This window comes from Aspergillus sydowii, assembly GCF_001890705.1.
Source record: "Aspergillus sydowii CBS 593.65 unplaced genomic scaffold ASPSYscaffold_30, whole genome shotgun sequence".
Classification (NCBI taxonomy): domain Eukaryota; kingdom Fungi; phylum Ascomycota; class Eurotiomycetes; order Eurotiales; family Aspergillaceae; genus Aspergillus; species Aspergillus sydowii.
Genome location: NW_024467888.1, coordinates 8,694 through 22,516, shown reverse-complemented (window position 1 = coordinate 22,516; position 13,823 = coordinate 8,694). Strand labels below are relative to the sequence as shown.

At 49.3% G+C, this 13,823-nt stretch overlaps 6 protein-coding genes across 6 annotated transcripts in view; 2 read left to right on the top strand and 4 right to left on the bottom strand.

Moving 5' to 3' along the window:
- Window positions 1-1,626: 1,626 nt before the first annotated feature.
- Window positions 1,627-2,173, bottom strand: ASPSYDRAFT_844875 (uncharacterized protein). Its single transcript, XM_040851357.1, has one exon. It carries the CDS (start codon window positions 2,028-2,030, stop codon window positions 1,683-1,685), a length of 348 nt encoding a protein of 115 aa, XP_040695753.1. The 5' UTR covers window positions 2,031-2,173; the 3' UTR covers window positions 1,627-1,682.
- Window positions 2,174-3,789: 1,616 nt separating this feature from the next.
- On the top strand, window positions 3,790-4,318 carry ASPSYDRAFT_115241 (uncharacterized protein; the record flags this gene model as incomplete). The annotated part of the gene is made up of 2 exons (XM_040839991.1): window positions 3,790-3,834; window positions 3,893-4,318. Coding segments are annotated over 2 exons (471 nt in total), but the record flags the coding sequence as incomplete, so codon positions are not given.
- A 1,762-nt stretch (window positions 4,319-6,080) lies between these two features.
- ASPSYDRAFT_52772 (uncharacterized protein) lies at window positions 6,081-6,874 on the bottom strand. The gene is made up of 3 exons (XM_040848551.1): window positions 6,579-6,874; window positions 6,506-6,523; window positions 6,081-6,440 (listed from the first exon to the last, which is right to left on the bottom strand). Exons 1-3 carry the CDS (start codon window positions 6,852-6,854, stop codon window positions 6,300-6,302), a joined length of 435 nt encoding a protein of 144 aa, XP_040695751.1. The 5' UTR covers window positions 6,855-6,874; the 3' UTR covers window positions 6,081-6,299.
- A 570-nt stretch (window positions 6,875-7,444) lies between these two features.
- On the bottom strand, window positions 7,445-10,113 carry ASPSYDRAFT_96036 (SUR7/PalI family protein; the record flags this gene model as incomplete). Its single annotated transcript, XM_040853199.1, has 5 exons — window positions 7,445-7,690; window positions 9,242-9,397; window positions 9,443-9,672; window positions 9,721-9,943; window positions 9,994-10,113. The coding sequence occupies 5 exons, from the start codon at window positions 10,111-10,113 to the stop codon at window positions 7,445-7,447; spliced, it is 975 nt and encodes a 324-aa protein (XP_040695750.1).
- Window positions 10,114-10,789: 676 nt separating this feature from the next.
- On the top strand, window positions 10,790-12,570 carry ASPSYDRAFT_52769 (uncharacterized protein). The gene is made up of 2 exons (XM_040848550.1): window positions 10,790-10,808; window positions 10,901-12,570. The coding sequence occupies exon 2, from the start codon at window positions 10,938-10,940 to the stop codon at window positions 12,441-12,443; it is 1,506 nt and encodes a 501-aa protein (XP_040695749.1). The 5' UTR covers window positions 10,790-10,808; window positions 10,901-10,937; the 3' UTR covers window positions 12,444-12,570.
- ASPSYDRAFT_844621 (uncharacterized protein) overlaps window positions 12,533-13,823 on the bottom strand; it is a 1,526-nt gene continuing 235 nt past the window's right edge. Inside the window, exons 1-3 of the mRNA XM_040851354.1 lie at window positions 13,805-13,823; window positions 13,299-13,751; window positions 12,533-13,242 (exon numbers count right to left, since the gene is read on the bottom strand). The exon at window positions 13,805-13,823 is cut by the window's right edge and continues 235 nt beyond it. Coding sequence (XP_040695748.1) covers window positions 12,623-13,242; window positions 13,299-13,638 — 960 coding nt within the window. The 5' untranslated portion in view covers window positions 13,639-13,751; window positions 13,805-13,823 and the 3' untranslated portion in view covers window positions 12,533-12,622. The remainder of the gene's footprint in view (window positions 13,243-13,298; window positions 13,752-13,804) is intronic.

Below are 13,823 nucleotides of genomic sequence, written 5' to 3'. Positions count from 1 at the left end.
TATCGACGTGCAAATCGACTTTTGACCTCGTCACGGCGTGCAATAAGTTTTGTGACCCAATTTTGTCCAATGGGTTCAGGGACAACTGAGGAATCCGCCTTTAAAATTAAATTGGCCATTTCCGCAACATGTGAATGCTGCGGAGGGCAACCACGTTGATCCCTTGATACTATCCATCGTACTAGATAGTCCTCCTGAGTTTGAAATAGCCGATGGTTCTGGTGGCGGCGTTCTAATGGAAATTCGTGGCCATTTAGTCGGTCTCGGAGTGTCCCATATGGGACTTCTAAAACAGCTGCTGCTCGGCGTATAGAAGGAATTTCACCACTCTTATATGATGTATTTGCAAGTTGAATCCTGTTCTCCTGTTCAACTAGATTTTGATTAGAAAGACGCTTTTTTCGTGGCATGGTAATTGCTTGAAAGTTGACGTGTTGGACAACGCGTCGACAATTTGAAGTTGGTCGGATTACTAGTGGCGGTCGGATGACTGGTGAATTACGTTAACTACCGCTCCAGAACATGACGTAACAGAAAATTTTCCGATACTAATCATATTTGTACTAGCCTATCTTGGCATTAATTCAACGAGACTCTGAGAGTTTCTTAATTGTCAAACTGATTCAACCGCCGACTGTAGAGACATCCGAATCCTATCCCATTATTGTACAAACTGCAAGAAGTTCTCCTGCACACCAATTCGAGTAGACATCGTGGCATATAAACACTCCAAGAGTTATCTACTGCGGTGGTTGCTTGTAACATGTGAGCATTATCTCCATGTGGAGACTTACAGGATATCGGGTAGCTAATCACGTGACTTGAGTCAGACCGCCCTACGGTACCTGACGCGTGGGATTTGAAGCCATACTTCTTACATTCGCCCAGCTATTCTGGCAGAGGACATGTCGCTGGAGCATTTCACGTCGTCATGCCAAGCAAGCACCCTCAATTAGGTGCTTCTGTCTTCGGAACATGCGTGCAATGCCGTCGTGCTAATTGACTTGATAAGCTGTTTTCTCGACACGTCCTCGGAGTCCTCCATCTTGCACAGCACAAGCAATATGAACTAAGCGCCCATCAACCATCTTATGGGCGCCACTAAGGGCTCAAATGAGTTGCCACAAGAAAATATTCTCGTAAGATACTGTCCTTGGATACAGACCAGGTGGACTACCGATGGTCGTGTCCGCAATAAGAGCATGGCCAAAGTGTCTTCGTTCAATATCTGAATGGCCAGTGTACTTGGGTTACGGATGAACGTTCGCCTCGGAGAGCACTTGAACGGCCTGCGAATTTTGAGGCGCACAAACTCATGGCCAGCCTCTCCATTTGGAGGACGACGGATGCTTCAAGCTCTGCAACTGATGATTAGACCAGTTATACAATGATGCTATCTGCGTACTCTTTGGGTCGTATTATCGTTTCTCTAAATCTAAACCGTATTGCCATAATGAGAATCGATCCTTACCAGCGGGCAACCCGGTGTGGAGCAAGATCACACCGAATGGTTTATTTGCTTAGCAGGCGGCACCCTACTAAACCCATCGATTCCGTCATGTCGCTATAAATAACGCCAATCCTCTCAGCTTGTAGCCGATACACCACGCCGGCGCGTCTCGAGACAAAGCGCCCAGAGATAAATTTTGTGAATGCTGGAAACTCGTCATTAAAAGTACCCACTAGTCACTCGATTTTGTCTCATCACATCCGCTTTCACATCGACAAACCCTCATGCACGGAAATAAACGCCGACGTACGATATGGGCCGATTCCACCAGCGAATCCACAATGGATCTCTCGAGACCGTTTGTTCGACTAGGGAAACAGGCGAATGCTACACAAGATCCTCTCGGCTGCTCGGAAAAGCCCGGTGCTGCTTTCGTGGTCCACATTGTGCTGGTATAGATATTTTTCACCGATTGGTAAAGGCCTCTGTTCACGCTCACCAGGGCATAGATATCCCGTCCGCTGTGAAGAGTAGAGGCCGTATGGAGCACAAGTTCGGGCGGAAAACTTAAAAAAGACATGGATACAAGGGTTATAGCTTTTGATCTTTTGGTGTATAGTCGGGTTGTGGGACCACTGCGGACAGGCGGACAATTGATACGTTACTATGTCTGTCAAACCGAGTGCTGCTTTTAGGCCCAGGTATGATTCATAAAGCTTAGTGTGTTCGTATCAGTCATTGAAATAGAGAACCACCGCATTATAAAGAGGCCCATACCCAGGAGTTGTTTCCAGCAAGATCAATATTGATAGAGTGGCCAAAAGCATCTAGACTGACGGCCTTATGACCGGTGGCTTGTTGTGATATGCATGGCTCGAAGTTTGATGGCCATTGTTTGACACCGTTGATCTGTAGCATATCTGAAGTACGTATCGGAACGTACAACAATGCATGGCCGTGTGAAGCTGGCCTCCGAAAAGCAGTGCGATGCCTCAGAGGAACGCCCATCCTTTATCCTACGGACCCACCTCAAATCATCTGCTGGTTTACCAGCTGGCCGCGGCCTCTTTATGTTGCGGTGGTCCGTACACCTACTATATCCTCAACGGCTAGTGCAAGCGCTCCAGGGTTAGTGAACCGTCCGTTATTTTGTGTGGATCCTAAGCACAGCGCTGTGCCCGCGATGTGAGAATTGTCCATCCTGCTGTACATACGGAGGTGTGCACTAAAAGTATCCGCGCGGCGCTAGTGTACCAAATGTAACACTTGTTCAATATTACTAGTAAATTTGTATGAGGTATAAAACATCAAAACATAATCCTGACTTAACTAATTGTTTTGATCTTCTGCTCCGTCAATTCCTTTTGAATCCTCTAAATCCTCAATATTGAAGCTATTCAGACCGCTATTTCACGGATCTTTCAGATTTTTAGTGTCTTTAAAACCTCCTGCCTGCCTCTATAATTCAATAAGCCACCGAGATCTCTTTACACCTTCAAGGCCCCGCGATGCCTGCCAATGGTTATCATCCGGTAGAACTCCGCGTCCAGATCCTTACTTTATATGGCCTTGGCTTCAAAACGCTGGACATTGCTTCTTATTTAGAGGTGGCTCCGCGGACGATTCAGGACCTTATAAAGAAGGCAAAGGCGCGTGGATATAAACCAGAGGAGTCTCTAAGGGTTAAGAAGGAGTATTTCGAGGATAGCAAGCGCTCAGGTCGTCCTAAAGAAATTACTCCAGCTATAGAAAGTTCTATACTACAGAGTATTTCAAAGGATCGAGCTGGGCGTGAGAAATCCTCTGAAATACTAGCTTTTGAAGCCGGTATATCTTCATCTTCAGTTCTGCGTATTCTTCATTCTTATGGCTTAAATAATGCGAAACCCTCTACTAAACCTGGTCTTACTGACGCGATGAAGGCCAAACGGCTTGAATATTGTCTTCAGAACCCGTGGACCAACGATTCGATAAAAGATCTTATATTTACCGATGAAACGGCTGTTGTTCTAGGTCAACGACGCGGAGCGGTTCGAGTATGGCGTACACCTGAGGATCAATATAATCAAACGTGTATACGAAGACGGTGGAAGGGTTGCTCGGAGTTTATGGTATGGGCATGCTTTTCATGGGACTCTAAAGGTCCTTTATATATCTACGATCCAGAGTCAGCTCTTCAACGACGAAATGCAGATAAAGCAATTGAAGAGATGAATGAAGACCTTGAGCCAGTATGCAGACAGGAATGGGAGTTGAATACAGCTCTTCGTCGGCTTCAACTTCGTCCTAGAGGTGGTCGAAAGCCAGAATTTCAATGGAACGAGAAAAATGGCAAGCTTGTACGCAAGGGTAAAGGGGGGGTTGATTGGTATCGGTATCAAAAGGTCTGGTTCTTTTTTATATACGATTTCTTTATAATATCTAACTTCTGGGCTACTTTAGGAGGTTTTAATTCCCTATCTTATCCCTTTCGCGAAACGCTGCAAGGAGGCACGGCCGAATACACGAGTTCTAGAGGATAAGGCACCTGCTCATCGTCACCACGCCCAGCAACGTGTATACGATTATTATGGTATCCAACGGATTGATGACTGGCCGGGTAATTCACCTGATCTTAATGCAATTGAGCCTTGTTGGTCATGGCTAAAGAAACGTACAACTGCGCGAGGAGCGCCTCGGGATAGAAAGACTGCTAAAGAGGTATGGATTAAGGCGTGGAATGAGCTACCACAGAAGATGATCCAGGACTGGATTCAACGCCTACTTATAAATCGTAATGAGATAATCCGCTTAGAGGGGGGCAACGAGTATCGAGAAGGCTCAGATACACGCAATTGGAGAGGTAAGCGGTTGAAAGGACAGCTCTCCACTCGTCAAGATCTCTCACCTGAGTGGATAGACTGTGAATAGCTTCATTTCTTCTCCTTTTGACCTTTTTGCGTGTTTGAGGGGCATTTTAAATAGATAGCCGCAATTATGTTGCCTGGGTTACATCTCTCATACAAATTTACTAGTAATATTGAACAAGTGTTACATTTGGTACACTAGCGCCGCGCGGATACTTTTAGTGCACACCTCCGTAGATGCGTTATCTCTTCTCATTATTTAGTCGACTGTACGGTCTTGTATTATTTCATCTCTAAACTGCCCGTCAGCTGCATCAGCTATACTCTTCTTATGTATGATGTCTTTTTCAAGTCTTCCACCCGAACTTGTGCTACGTACAGCCGCTATGCTTCATAGCACACGGGATATTTATGCCCTGATGAGCGTGAACAGAGGCCTTTACCAATCGGTGAAAAAATATCTATACCAGCACAATGTGGACCACGAAAGCAGCACCGGGCCTTTCCGAGCAGTGGGAATAGGGAGTTTATCCGCCACATACTGTTTTCTCAGCCTACCACGGCTGAACGTGCATGTCCGAAACGATGCTGGACAGACAATACCCCACATCGCAGCGCAGCAACATGACAAACCCAACATTATGATGATGCTTCTGCGGGATAATCGTATTGATGTTAATGTGACTGACTCCAAGGGACGGACACCGTTATCTTAAGCAGCATGGAACGATGACTGTCGTCCGCTTGGCATCCTGCTACGGCACAACGTTGTTGACATCAATATGGGCGACTTCGGAGGCCACACGCCTTTTTACTTCGCGGTCAGCGGAGGAAACAAAGCGGCTGTAAAGAGACTTCTTGACGACGCGCGGTTAGATCCTAATCTAAGTTCTACCGATCTCTCACCCCTGGCGATTGCAGCAGGCAGCGGTTCGATGGAGTTACTTGAAATGCTTTTGAGTGACCAGCGAGTGGCTGTCAACAGCCGAATTAACGGGCCCGTACATCCATTAATCTCCGCATTAATTCACAAAAATGAGGGAAGCAGTCTTCGGCTGCTACGTGTACCCAACGTCAACGTCAACTGCAGCTGGTCTTATATGAGTGCACAGATGTGGGGTATTATATTAAAACAAACGGCAGTTGTGGTTAAGATTCTGAAACAGGATCAAGTCGATGTGAATCACCGAGATAATGCTGGTCGCACAGCATTAATGCTCGCTATAGAAGAGGGAAACGACGAGGTATCCATGGCCTTACTGAAAAGAAAAAATATTAACCTCACCTTTGAAGATGTTAGGGAAGAGAGCGCACTGGACTACGCATTGAAATCAGGTAACGCAAAGACGTTGGGAGAGATCAGAAAAAGGTTAGCCGGCTCTAATTCATGATGTGTGCATCCCAGTGCGTTCGCACGAGAACGCAACCGAAAAGTAAGGTAAGGACCAGATATACTGTTTTGCAACTTGGAGCATATCAATGTGCCAGTGGTCAATCTAAAACTGTCATGGCACAAATGTTTGACTAATGAAACATGCTTTCCCTTAGAATCTACGCTTTTCGGAGCTAGTCAGCCTTCTGACGTTAAAGTTTCTGATTTGACAGTAGTCACCAACGCTGCACACCAACCTGGGGCCAAAGTATGTCCGAAGTGCCAGTGGAACAAGCGAAATCTAGGATTTCAAGAACCAGGGCCTCTAGGTATAGACTGGAGCCTAATTTGTATACCACTTTATGGCTCGATATTGGCCTGGTGCTTCTTCATATTCAAACAAGCGAAGCTCCTGAAGTGCACTACGTGCATTTTCCAGTGGTGCCTATCCATAGATGCTACCTCTATTTGTTGCTTACCCCCTTCTCTTACCTCAATTGAACGGAAAACAAGAGCTCTTGTGTCAAATTTCAGAGACAATTGGTCAATGGAGCGCAGCGAATTCTTAATCTACAGTAAATAACCTTCCTCGAGTCACAGTGTTTTTATGCTCCGTGGCTCGTACTTGGCCTCAGTTAGTCGCTGCTTTCAACGGGCCATTTTCCTCCCCACAGCTGTTCCTGTCGGCTGCTAGAAAAAATGCAACCGATCCACGGCCTGCTTTATCTCTTTGTTCCACCACTCCTGTTCCTCCATACTGGATTCCAAGGCTCTGTAATCGATCGTCAATACCTGACGTTCCAAAGTCTACGACAAGGAGATAAGCTTGTAACGTACTCGATCCTCTCGTTGAGCCTGTCGAATTCTTAGCGTCATTCTCATACCGATCGCGGCTTCTACGGCACCATACATACTCTTCCAGAAGACCGCCGACGTCTAGGCTATTGACCTTCGTACCATCCGAACTACGATCCGAACTTTCGGCGACATCTACCCCGTCTGAGGAATCCCAATCATCGCGAACTTCCCTGACGGTGTCGTCTTGGATAGGTTCGGAAACCCGAAGTTCGTCTCGTCGCCGGGTGGAGTCAGGTGTAACGCCCTTCAGTCTAGAGTGGAGCGCTTCAAGGCGAGTTGGCTGAGATAGTGGTATATTGTAGCCTGGACATTGTGCATTGGAAGCCATTTGTGGGTTGCAGAAATGTGGAAGTGAAAGGAACAGGTCATAAAAACGCCAAAGTGAAAATCCTATTATATATTCCAGTGATTGCGGGCGAGACAAGCGGCGTCTCCTGTAAGACAGCGGTATGAGCGTTTTTTCAGATCCCTCAGAAAATTATCCTGCAAAATAAAGCAGACAGAACATTTCCCCTGGGTATTAGGTATATAGACTAGCATCCAAACTGCAGTTGAGCGGGTAGCACGCCGGACCACGATAATAGCCTAGCCTCATTTTCCGTTCTCCATAAGACTGAGGCCTGTTTACATTCGTACCCCACCAATTTGGGAATGGGAATAAGGGGCTCATTAAAGCTACGAGACGCACAATACTGCATTTTCGGAAGCTAATAGAATATGCGGTGTCTGTGGGAGCCTTGAAGCCCTGATGCGGTTTGAAAGGTTGAGATTGAACTGACGATATGTGTCGCGTAGTTGGTCGCACCACTCGAAGTCCTGCTGGCTTAGGTTTCACAGCTGTCAGCAGGCGCTTCAATTTTTGTCCAAAAGCCTTGCTGAATGCGAGCGAACACATGCACGGCCTAGTTGTTCTTCTTGCTAGCCGCCCGTGTCCTTGGTCGTAGTCTCTGAAGCCAACTTTCGCGTATCTGTTGCTTCGTTTGCGTCTCCACCTGATTCTGAGCTTTTCCGGACCCAGGGTATCGTTGGAAAGGTCGGGTCTGATGCAGTCGTCCAGATGCTTTCAATGGCGGTTGGGGAGCCCCGGTCAGTCGGATTCCACCGACAGTAGATCGTACTTGCTGTTGCTGCTGCTGCTGCTGCTGAGAGCGACCCATGATTGCTCTGGAATAGGTGGCATTAGCCGGGAAGCTGAGAGTGAGGACGCAATTGTCGATACCGTGGTCGGTAGGTATGACAGTAATATAGCTGTAGTAGTCTTCATCGTAACATCGGCTTCTTTATATATAGGTCAGTGTCGAGATTGGCCGTCATACATCGCAGCATGCTAGTCGCATGCAATCGGTAGCTTCTGGAGCCAACAGTCTGTTAGCTGCGAGCGCCAACGAGAAGCCATTCAAATTCGACGGCAGCTAATCGAATGGCTTGATTGATAGATGAACCATGTCGCGGCAGTTGGATATAACCCGCAGGATTCTCACCGACAAGCCCTCACTTAAGTCGATATCTGTCTCTAAATAGTGCGTTTAGGGACAAACTCGCTTTCGAAGCCCATCGCTACGGGCATGTAACAACCTGCTACAGGACATAACTGATGCTACCTTCATTGGAGGTCTCCTAAGGTATCTCTCAGAGACGAAGACGTAGTCTAGAGGGTAACCCATAAATGCCCTCCTTCCCCATCACCACAGACCTGGAAAGGCCCTCTCCAAACCCAAGTCCACACTGAGCGAAACCTCATCTCAACATGGACAGATCTTGGTTCGCGATAATGCTGGCCAGCATTACTGCGGCTGTTCTGGTCTTTCCCGAGAACCTTGCGGCTCACTCAACTCCACCCTGTTCAGCTCCCACCGGACTTGAGCCGGACGGTGCTGTGGCTGTATTGGCATCATATAAGGCCTACGACTCAACCCCACTCGGCAAAAGCACTATGAGCGAGCATAGAGCAATTCCTTCACGGACAGTCACCAGCTCTCATTCAGCGGCTGCGTCATCGGGACGAAATACAACCCATCCACTCAACCCCAGCGTCACGGCGTCCGTTCGAGCCAAGTCCAGTGCAGTGACTTCATCTACCAGTATCGATGCCAAAGACAGGAGCACTTCGGCCCGCGCAATGACAACACCAACCGACTCGCCCGTGTCCCCGTCATCCGGAACATCGCCGGCCAACTCGACTGTATTCACAGGGGCAGGGGCGCAGAACCTAGGTATGTCTGCAATGATAGGGGGCGTCATTCTACTGTCCTTTCTTTGGTTCCTTTGGCAGTGGGGCTCGGGTGGGGCGTGGTGACTTACCGTGGCAACTACGATCGCGTGGATCTGTCACTTGGCATAGCGACTTAGGTAGAATGTTGGATCTAGCATACACAAGACAATACTACAATTGACCCCTTAGCTCTGCTGCTCTCATGAGAAAAACATCTTCAGTTGCCTAGGAAGGAGATAGCATAATTTCATTACGAAAGGAGTAATACTCGATGATACACTTAGATTGTCCCTATTGCAAAAATGCGCGTGCGCGTTGTGATCAGGTATAAGCGAACTGATCATGGCCGCTTGCTCGGATAGAGGTTAAGACCGAGGTCCAAAGACCTCAAAAACCGAAGATGCGCACCTCGCCCTTCATACCGCCCTGGATTGCCAGAACTTGCACCCTCAGAGACAGCAGCAACAGCACCTTTCCACAATCCAGAACAAACTGGAACCCACCGAGAACGCCACGGCGAGCCATGATGTTGCCAGCATCCGTGGTCCAAGACTGGCAGAGATGCCCGCTTGCTCCAACGTACTGTTGATGCCTCGCGTGAGCAACTGATACATGATTGTCACCGTCACAGACGCTCCAATGACCAAAAGAGATGACACCTGTCCGTCGTCAGCATGGACTTAACATTTCTCTGGTTGGCTTACCACTGAAGAGATGATAGCCACTAGCTTGGCCAACGGGAACCCGACCTGACCGACGACGACAGCAATCAATGCAGCAATGAACGCCATCATATAGGCGGCCACGATCCAATGCGACACACGGCGATATCCCTTCAGGGCTGGCTGCGTCCAGTCTGCTAAGACTCCATTCGCCTGGCCCAGGCGACTGGAAAGAACGTCGACTAAGTCGAAGGAAAAGGAGGTACTGGGCCCTGTGCAGTTTGAGAAAGCCTGGCCACCTCGCTTGCCTTCGCACTAACTCCACAGGCCGACCGCATAGTACTCCGGTAGGAGTGAATGCAGCTGGTCCGAGAGATCCTGAACATGCCCACCGATCTGGCTGACCGCATTCTCTGCCGACCCTGTGATGCTGTCGATGACGTTGCGCTGTTGGAGCGGAGAAGAGGAATCTCCTACTCCAGGAGGATCAAAGGATCTCGCTGGGTTAAGATGGTCTGTTTTCGGAAACCTCGTCAAATTGACCTTTGCTCCGTCAGTGACATATCTCGACGCGGGGGTGTGGAGCGAATCACCTCAATGAAGAAGAGGTCTTGCGGAGAGGACGTTGATGTGCAAGCGGAAAAGGCCACAGCCAGGCAGATTAACACCGCGGTGGAGAGTACCAACGGCACAAACTTCAGGAAAGGCAACATGCGGAAAAGTAATGAGCTCCTCTCCGCGTGGTGTCGGGATACTTGTCTTGGTGAGCGGGTGGGACGCGTCTGTTATGTACACGACAAGATTGCGGTATAAAACGAGGCGGCATCTATGTACGTGGGGGAGCCACGCATAAATGCCCGGCCTTGATACAGATATGCGACCAGTCCTTTTCTGATGGCTCGGCATATGACGTGATACACGGTTTGTACCTGGGCTTTCGAAGTGGGTAGACGAGCAGTATATTCTGGCGGCCATGGTCGGCATGTTTTAAGATGGATATGGCCAGTCCGTCGCCAACGTGGCCGATTGTTGCTCAGAGGGAGAATGTTTCTGTGTCTGGCGGACACTGAGCAGACTCGTTCTCTGAGCCGCCCACCGAAAGCATAGGTACGCTGAGAAGACGAATGCTCATGTCTCCCGAGCAGGCTTTACCGCTGATTTACGTGAAGTTTTTATATCTTTCAGTGGGGAGAAGGATCGCACCTTGTTGCCGCAAAACATATTTCCCTCGGCCATGTCCAAGCGAAGCAGTCAAGACGACAAGTCACCTAGCTAACGCTATCAAGGCGTTGCGCCCCTATGCTGTCATTATGGCGACTCCTAGGTGCTTTATAGACTCGGTGACTACCATATGCTCCCTCAGTCGCGTACTGACAAGGCTGTCAGTCACTCCCTCGCACCTTCTCAGGTACGTGCGGGCTCATTCATTTGTGGTTGGTTTATGCCATCCACAGACGCTTGTCAATAGAGTGGGAAGCTTAGGATCTGACGAGAGCCAAGAACGTCTAGTCGTTCATTTGGTGCAGGTGCTGGGAAAATGGACTCAATCGAAAGCAGTTCCTCGCCTTTCCCTGCCCAGTCTACCGAGTCGTCCGCTTCACTGCAGCGAAATTCCATGGAGACGATAACCACAGAGGCGGAGCAGCACAACCCAAGTCTTTCAAACACCATGAATATACAGAGTGGTGGCTCGCCCGATACGCGTACAAATAAACCCTTGATACCAACCCCTGATCAGGCCCCGAGGTCGAGCGATCGAAGCGCAGCCGATACCCTGTCGGTTACATTTCAGTCAGATCCTTCACGTTCAAAAGCATTCACTAGCGACGGAAGGAACAGTCCAACGACCACACCCAGTCCTGGCTTGTTGAACTTGCCTTCAGATTTACTTCCTATCGTTAGCGAAACGGGGCCGCCCACCATCGATTCCGAGGCTCCCCCCATTCCATCTGTCTTGACGGCGGCAGATGATATGCTTTCAGAAACAGACATGGATACAGTGAGCCCGCTGGATTGGATGATGGCACCGGAGTCAGGTCGCTCACTTGTAACTGGTTGGAATGCTCTCTCTGAGACGGACACACTCCCTTTAGACTTCGCTCCAACTACAACCGCTGCACCACTGGCAGAGACCTTACCAGCACCTGAGAAAATTATTACCGTATCTATTCCGACAGTTTGGAGCAGTCCTAACCAAGAAGACAGCCTCGATCAAGAAGCCGGGTCGGCCGCATACATAGGACCTGTGGAAGACCCATCTCAGCTTCACCGCACATCGTACGCACATCGACTGTCACACAAACAACCAGCGACATCGACACCTATTCAAGCGGCCGATGCATTGTCAAGGAGCTGGCAAAAGGTTGCTGTGATTAGGACGCCTGCAAAGCCGCTTATCATACCTCTGTTCTCTGGTCATGACCAAATGGTTGGTAATGGAGGGTCGCTGAATGCCATAGCTGAGGGAGAGACAGCCCTCATCAGTTCTTCCACGCCTCCAGTTCTTGATGAACACGATGGAGGCGGCCTTGCCCTGCATCCAAGCAACATGCCATCCTGCCGGTCGAGGAGCTTCGCCAAAACCGAGGAGATATGTGACTCCGGGTTGCGTGGGACAACTGCCAGGCCGATGAAGGAGAACGGAACGACGTCAACGTCGATAAATATGGCCCCTGAAAAACCTGCAATCCCAACCGACACGCCCACAGCTCCTCATGGCCCGGAAGGGAGGCCTTCAACGACCACGACATCCGACACCGCGACAAGCGCCGTCGGTACTGATTCCAGTTTGGATCAACTTCAGAGAGCGCAACTCATATCCAGACAAAACGTGGGCGTTGCAACAGGAGCAGTGTCTGCGGGAATTGCGTTCTTCATTCTGACATTTGTACTGCACCGTTTCGTGTACCGGTGGGTCGGCAGGCGACGCACAGGCGTGATCCGGATCGGCTGTGAACCAAACACAAACAAGGCTTTACGCATAGAGTCGCGTCCGCGCAGGCCCCAGAATCCGGAGGTGTCTTACTTCTCTGACGGCTCGTAGGACCTGTTGAAGGGCAGTCTGAACCGTGATTCAGGTGTAGGGAGCCGTGTGTAGAGACAATTAATTTGCTATAAATCAGTGTACATATCTCAACTAACAATATGAATCCCGAGCCCGGGGGCTCCAACAAGATTATCTGTTCGCAAGATCTGTCCGACCTTACGATACCGCTCTGAACATCAAAAATAACTAAATAGATTCCGAATGAACCATTCTGGATCCAGCGCACACTCTGGCTCTGGGTAAGGCACGGTCTGCAGTGGTTCGCCTGGGTTCCATCCAACTGGATTGTAGTCCTGCCGGGGCCAGATAAGGAGACGAAAGCAGAAATCAGCCGCATACATGGAGCGAGTGAATCTGCGCATAGTATCAAGGATCTGTGCGCGGCATCGTCTAATGTCCCCAAGAGCGGACTNGCGTCGAGGAAGGAAGAAGGGCAAGATTGTGACGACTTCACCAGTGCACTTATGCGCAACGGAAAAATGAATCTCGAGCCAATCGATAACCTTCTGTGGCAGGGTCGCAGAGACGTAGCGAAAGACGTCCCCGGCAGCGGTAAGCGGCGAAAGCAGACTAGGTCCGTTCCAGTCGATGAAAGCTCCGTCGTCGTCCCCATTGGCTGACAAAAGACAGGTGAACTGGGATTCGTCGACATCCGATTCAAGGAAGCTAGCAGGGTTAAATGGTACCGGATTGACTTCAGAATCCCCGCCCCAGTCGAGCTGCCCTGGGCCACCAAAACTCTCTCCTTCGCGACAGGACAGGAAATGGTTGGTGTCACTGGCATCATACCACGCATCTCATGTGGCTTCAAGTCAATCATCCCGTGTGTTCTCGTGGGAGCTCATGACCTACCGGAAGACATGTCTTGGAGCTTGCACGGTGACTCGTAGTGCTGAAGAGATGAACAAATGGGGCGATATTCAAAACAGCCAGGCCGTCCCTTTGGATAATAGATGGCTTTTTTAAATCTTCTACCGTATGTTTTCAGTATTGGCTGCCCTACGATGTTGAGCGCCCATCTTTGAGCCGCGGGGTTCCCACCCGGTCTCAATGTGACTGATGCGTTAGATGCACCGGGTATCCTGGCAATTCGCATTTCCGAGATCTTTCTATTATCAAATCGCCTGGACTTATGATTCTGCTTGAGATTTGGTAGAAATGTGGATATTATTGAATTTACACAGTCGGTCATCAGGGGTTCCTCTTGGATACCCGTCGCCTCGCTCACCGAAGAGCGAACTGCTTTTCATACTGTAACATCANGGATTCATTGACGGCAATATTCTTTTCGTTCACGAGCATGTGCTGTAGAAATTATCAGTGACTTGGCCAGTTGGTCAATGTCACGGGTTCAGCACCTACGTCGAGATGAGCAAT